Source organism: Phyllopteryx taeniolatus, chromosome 9, assembly GCF_024500385.1.
Source record: "Phyllopteryx taeniolatus isolate TA_2022b chromosome 9, UOR_Ptae_1.2, whole genome shotgun sequence".
In the NCBI taxonomy this organism is placed as follows: domain Eukaryota; kingdom Metazoa; phylum Chordata; class Actinopteri; order Syngnathiformes; family Syngnathidae; genus Phyllopteryx; species Phyllopteryx taeniolatus.
This window is the reverse complement of record NC_084510.1, coordinates 4,509,341-4,516,054: the sequence shown is the minus strand read 5'-3', so window position 1 is coordinate 4,516,054 and position 6,714 is coordinate 4,509,341. Positions and strand designations below refer to the sequence as shown.

Here is a 6,714-nt window from a genome sequence, read left to right as displayed (position 1 = left end):
ATCCACAACATAAAATCACTGTGACTTATACATTTTTAATTGTATACAAAAGATGGAGAGTGGCCAAATCATACTGAATGCAACAGTAGGATATTTGGACATAACACAAAATGTGACGAATCATTTGGATTCCTACTAGCTACTTACTGCCATTTGTTATCGTGTCTGCATTCATTTCTCTAGATATGGGTCAAATTGTGTGACAAACATGCTTGTCAGCATGACAATGACGCCATGTGTACATCCAAACCGCCAACGAAACTTTTCACAAGGAGAATATTGAAACATTTAGAAAGGTTGAGCTGCGGCCCAGAACTCAACACAAATAAAAATCTGTGGGGTGAGCTGAAGAGGGCTGCGCACAAGAGATTCCCTTGCAGATGTTGCCAAGTCAAGGTGTGTCATGCTGCAGTCCTACCCAAAGTGGCAGCATTAGAGTATGTGCACTGCTTGTTGTACATTTCCTGTTTCTTTTTCAGAAAAGCTGTTCAGGGTATAGGCCAAATTTCCACTGTGTACTGCATATACTGTACATTGCATGACAAGACAAGGTAACCAGCTGATGAGATTGACCCTGCAACAGGAAAGTGGCATAGTTCATTATCAGTTTTGCCACAGTTACCTTGAAAAAGTAACTTAGTTACTTTACTAATTACTTGAGCTTAAAAGTAACTTAGTTACTTTACTGATTGCTTGATTTCAAAAGTAACTGTTCTGCAGCTGCCAAGTGGCAGGAATATCACTTATCCACAGGACAATAAAAGCAATAGCGTAACTGAACCCATTACTTAGCAGGGTGTGGGACACAAGTTACAGAATGATGTCATCAACATGAAGCTATAACTTAAATATTGGTGTAGTTGAAGCCACATTAAATCAGCAACTTAGTGCAGTCTTGACATGCCAACACAGTACAGTAAGTACCTAAACGTAAACAAGCACACCATTCTCAGTACACTGCCGATTGTGGTCCATGAAGTATGTGCGTGCGTGCGTGCATTTGTGCGCGTGAGTTTGTGCGTGCATGTACGTAAACGCGTAAATGAGACACACACACACACCATTGCTCCCACCGCAGTAATTTTGATGCGAAGAACGAGAAAACTTTTTTTTTTTTCTTACTACGTGATGTCAGCCGTGCACCGCGTTCAACCAGCGCACAGTCCGGACTCCAGACAAAGTTGAGCGTTCTCACTTTTCATTATAAATATTATTAAAGCTAAATATCGTAAGTCCTTCAGTGAGTCGGTCTTTACCCTCCGTGACCGTGCACTTCGGTATGAATAATATACCCACAATGCATTCCGCGTTTAACGTGCCAGTAAAACTGTATTCTTAATGTGTAAATAAAAAACGAACAACAATCAAATCCACTTTTTACTAAGGAAAATAACAAAAATAGTGTGGCGACAGTGAAACCGTGCATTTCTTCACTTTTATGGTACTGCACCGTCAATGTGTCTTGTGTAAGAAACAATCACTTCCCAATCACTTGCTTCCATTTGCTTGAAAAGAAGAACGAGCTTGGTTATGTGTTTCTGCACAGCTGTTCTACCTGCTACAAATTAGTATGTGGTGAGAGACATTGGTGAGGAGTGACAAAGAAGGACCCTTTGTAAAAGAACCCCCCAAAAATAGGAAGTCATTAGCATCTTCAGAAAACGTGTTGCAAATGATGAAACTGTATTTCGGACACCAGTGGTAAACAGCAATTATTACCTTTTGATGGACGACAACTTCCAATAATTCATATACTCATATCAGTAAAATTGATTTTCAAAGGAAATTCAATGGGCTGTGTCTTTACCGTTATTGATCAAATGATATGAAAATGATCCATGCATATTAGAAAACACACGATAGTACCACAGTTGACTGGTATCAAACAATAGTCCTTTATTCCCAGCAAATCAGGAAAGAACCCACAATCTTCAGCCCTGGTGAGACTATACATACTTTTTAAAATTATCATTATTATTTTTTATTATTTTGCTTACTGAGCAGCAAATGTGATAGGAAATGGACGTCACGGTTTAATGTGAACACTGATAGCCTGAGAGCCCATCTGGTTCCTTTTGAGTTCAAGGGGGCTGAAGCACTGAGGTTAAAAAGGCATTATGTGGGTTTTGGTTGGGTATTTTAGATTGCATAACAATCTAGAATTACATGTAACACTACACAGTTTCTTGCGTTTGACAGTTTTGTTTATGCTTATCTTTGTCCCAGGCAGTTGTACCCAAACTGCAGAGGTGTTTGCACATATTGTACATGTGAACTCAAGTGTGGAACCAAATCTCCCAGTCCTCCACCACAGCTACATCACACTAAGTTACAGTATTACATTACATTGCATAGCACAATCAAGGTATTGTAAATCATTTGTTAATCAGGGCTAATTTAAGGTGCTACCAAGCTGTTGATTGGTTACTCTGAGTTGAGCTTGGCTCTCATAGAGGTTAAGGCCATGTCATTATTAGGCACTATGCAACAATTCACCACTATTGTGGCAAGCAGCAAACAAACAAAAAATTACTACTAGCCATTTGCAAAAAAAAAAGAAGGAAACACCTTTGACACCGGGTGACAAAGTAACAGAGCCACAATGAAAGGACACAATAAACAACCTTATATATAGAATAAATATAGTATGTACAAATTGCTTTGTGTGTTTCTAAAAATAAATAAACCATTATCTGCGCTCTTATAGAAGTATTCACAACTTTCCATTAATTTAGAGCAGAAGGCTGGCACCTGGTCAGTAAGGAGGTCGAGGAAAAAGAGAAATGAGTTAACAGATATATGGATATGACTTTTAACCAAAAAAAAGCAATAAAAACCTTAAAAATAATAATAATACGACTCCCAAGGTGGATTTGAACCAAGATAAACAAAACAAAAAAAGAAGACAACAAATAATCTCTCTAGCGCTCTCTAGTGTCAGTTTAGCAAATTACAGTACTTTGCGTCGTGGCCCAGCTTTGAGAAGTTGCTTCTTTACAGGTTTCTTTTCGTGACAGAAATCACCAAGTGTTGAAACGATTAGGTAAAGGAAGGGGGGGTGGGAATCAGAATTTTAACAAAACTAAAACTTTCTCCAGAAAACCAGTCAAAACCCAAATAAAAGATTGACAGATGATATCTCTCTATACATACTAGGTATATTTTCACATTCATAGGATGTGCGCTGCACATTTATTCTTCTGGCCCCTTTGCGATAACACAGAAGTCCGACAAGTGGCAAATAATTCAAGCATCTCATGCAAGATTTCTCAAAGACACCGCATATTTGGACTTATTTCAATTGGTCAAAATAGCTCTTTACTTTCTCATAAAGAAATTGCATTTCAGCCTTCATTTTCCTTATACTCATCCATCCATCCATTTTCTGAGCCGCTTCTCCTCACCAGGGTCGCGGGCGTGCTGGAGCCTATCCCAGCTGTCATCGGGCAGGAGGCGGGGTACACCCTGAACTGGTTGCCAGCCAATCGCAGGGCACATCGAAACAAGCAACCATTCGCACTCACAGTCATGCCTACGGGCAATTTAGAGTCTCCAATTAATGCATGTTTTTGGGATGTGGGAGGAAACCGGAGTGCCCGGAGAAAACCCACGCAGGCACGGGGAGAACATGCAAACTCCACACAGGCGGGGACGGGGATTGAACCCCGCACCTCAGAACTGTGAGGCTGACGCTCTAACCAGTCGGCCACCGTGCCGCCTTCCTTATACTCACTATTACAAAAACAGAGTGAGAGGAAAAGTAGGTGCAATTATTGGGCATGTGTTTGTCGGGAAGATTTTGGTTCAGTTTGATTATTATTATTATTTTATTTTTTTACTCCAAATGTTCCAGTTATGGGTCAGGATTTTCATCAAGTCATGAGATGGATGGAATCCTTGAGTATACCACTTCATGGCAAAGGGGAGTTAGTATGCAGTTGTGTGTCATAAACGAAGTTACACAAGAATTTGTGGTGATATTGTCCATCCATTTTCTGAGCAGCTTCTCCTCACTAGGGTCGCGGGCGTGCTGGAGCCTATCCCAGCTGTCATCGGGCAGGAGGCGGGGTACACCCTGAACTGGTTGCCAGCCAATCGCAGGGCACATAGAAACAAACAACCATTCGCACTCACAGTCATGCCGACGGGCAATTTAGACTCCCCAATTAATGCATGTTTTTGGGATGTGGGAGGAAACCGGAGTGCCCGGAGAAAACCCACGCAGGCACGGGGAGAACATGCAAACTCCACACAGGCGGGGCCGGGGATTGAACCCAGGTCCTCAGAACTGTGAGGCTGACGCTCTAACCAGTCGTCCACCGTGCCGCCTGGTGATATTGTATGCAACCAATTAAATATTTAATGACACCACCATTTAACTTTAAGTGATTTACCAAATCCAAGCTCCTAAACATCTTTGCCTACACACTGTGTGGCAATACAACAGTTGTTGCACCACTTTATTCTTCACACATAAGCACTGCAGTTATTTTTTGGAGTTTGAGAAAATCCCAATGAGACTTTGTTTTCTTGTCATTTTGCGTAACCAGAGGACAAAGAAAAATATTAACAGTTAGACGAATTACAAAATAACTGACTTCATCGAAATGCTTTGCAACCATCCTGTGCTATTCTTGAAAAAAACTCCTGACTTCATGTACTACAACATTTTTAAAGAATGCTCTGTGACAAAACAAAAAGCAGGATATAAAACTTAAATGAAATATTATAGTTGAAATCAACATAAATGTTTTGTGTGGTTCTGTGTGAACTTCCTGGAACCAGTGATTTCAAATCAGCTCAATGAGGACTGAGGGTGAGTCTTTGGTGCTGTTTAATCTAATGGTTCCAGGTCCCAGTAATACAGAAGGCATCTCTTACAAATGACACTTCTTACAGTCTGCGGGGACCCAAAATACAAAGTGCACACTAATGTTAAGTGAGCTAAACTCTGCAGGTTTCTTAAGCCTCTTGTTTATGGCTAAAGGTTGGACTTGCATAACATAACTGCTTTAGTACAGAATTGGCAGATTGTTTTGCAAGCGGTACAGGACCCTAATGGCTGCCGGTATCTTTGTACAATACTTTGTCATTTCAGTGCGTTGTCCTTACATCACAGACTAATCGGAATCAAGCTCTATTTTCATAATTTGTTTTGCGCATTTAGTCAGAAACAGGAAGTTTTGCAACGTCAGGAAGAAGGAGGATTGAGGGATATGCTGTTTTGAGGACAGCCAATGAACAGGCTCAAACATTGCTACTGTGTGTGATCCTACGGACTGACCTTCCATTTCTTATAAACCAGAATTAAACCACGATTTCTTGTGTTGTGGAAGGAGCTTTCAATTGCTACATTTCTGGTTCCATCTCATGGTGAAAGCGCATCAGTCTGCTGTCATTAGATGAAGGTAAAACAGAGCTACAGCTTGCTCTATGTAGCCATATGCACTCTTCTAAAGCACTCTTGATACATTTGCATTTCAATGATTTCATAGAATTTCTAGACAAAGCACGTGGTGATTAAGTAACATACTGTAGGCTTGTTAGGGTTTATTTTTTGCTTATTTTCTTGGATTTGTTGCAAGTTGATCACGTAAAAACTGATTTCTTGGCTAGTTTCCCCATTTAAAATAATGAGAAATAGCCTTTCAAAATAGAATTGATATAAATTTACATCAAATGGATTATTTACTGATAATAATAATCATTTACAATCGTACAATAATAACAGAGACAGGGGACTCTGTTATCAACAAAAACAATCTGTGGGGCTGAATAAGATACAAATAGTTCCCAATATTTCCACATTAAAACAGACTATAGTGCACCCAGTTATCATTGTAAACTAGAGCACTATATCTTCAATCAGAACCCTACAAGGGATTAGCCCTTTCATAGGAAACATCCAGTTATACATAATCAGTGTCCATGTGTGCAAGAGAACTGTTTGCTGACGCATGCAATCAGTTTCCCAAATTGGAGTCTCTGTCACCAATGAAAAAGCGCACATGGAAACAGAGGGCAAGGAAGCCGGTTCCCAGCAGGTCACCAAGAGCAGTCAGGTAGGGAATAGAGAAGTTGTCGGGGTCCATCCCTCTGCCCCACATCCAGTGGACCATCCAGTCCGCAAGGTAGAGCAGGATGATCACCTGGAAGACAACCAATGATATTCATTATGGAAAGGTAACTAAAACCTAGTTTCCTATACATATTATGGTTTCTCATCAGTTCTGTACTGTATGCACGTTTTCCACTTTCGTTGTCAAAAATTAGAAAACCAATCTCCTGTTTCAACACACTTTTGTTGGTTTTATCAACGTTTGCACTACACTGTATTTGTAGTGTAGTGCAAATATACTATGCCAGTGGTTCTCAAAAAATACTAAACTCTCCAAGTACCACCATCATGACCAAGATTAAAATACAGTAGCATAGTAGTAAGCCTAATTCTCAAGGCATTGAATCGATTGCAACTGGACTGTTGTCTTAGAAGACGTTTCGCCTCTCATCCAAGCAGGCTTCATCAGTTCATGCAACAAGGCTTTGTTCGGACTCATCACTAGCCTGAGTTGGTGTGGAGAAACTCAAGGATTTACGCTCTGAGTTGCTTGAGTTTGAAAATACTGCACTATACACTTTGCAAGCACAGAGAGAAAAATATAAATGGCAAAGAGGGTTTCAAATCTGCATTCTGAATCATGGATTTGGGTTAAA

At 40.3% G+C, this 6,714-nt stretch overlaps 1 protein-coding gene across 4 annotated transcripts in view; it reads right to left on the bottom strand.

The window, feature by feature from the left end:
* Positions 1–1,871: 1,871 nt before the first annotated feature.
* slc41a1 (solute carrier family 41 member 1) overlaps positions 1,872–6,714 on the bottom strand; it is a 72,397-nt gene continuing 67,554 nt past the window's right edge. For all 4 annotated transcript variants that reach the window (XM_061786136.1, XM_061786134.1, XM_061786135.1 and 1 more), the window contains one exon: positions 1,872–6,149. In XM_061786136.1, the coding sequence (XP_061642120.1) occupies positions 5,964–6,149 (186 nt within the window). In that variant the 3' untranslated portion in view covers positions 1,872–5,963. The remainder of the gene's footprint in view (positions 6,150–6,714) is intronic.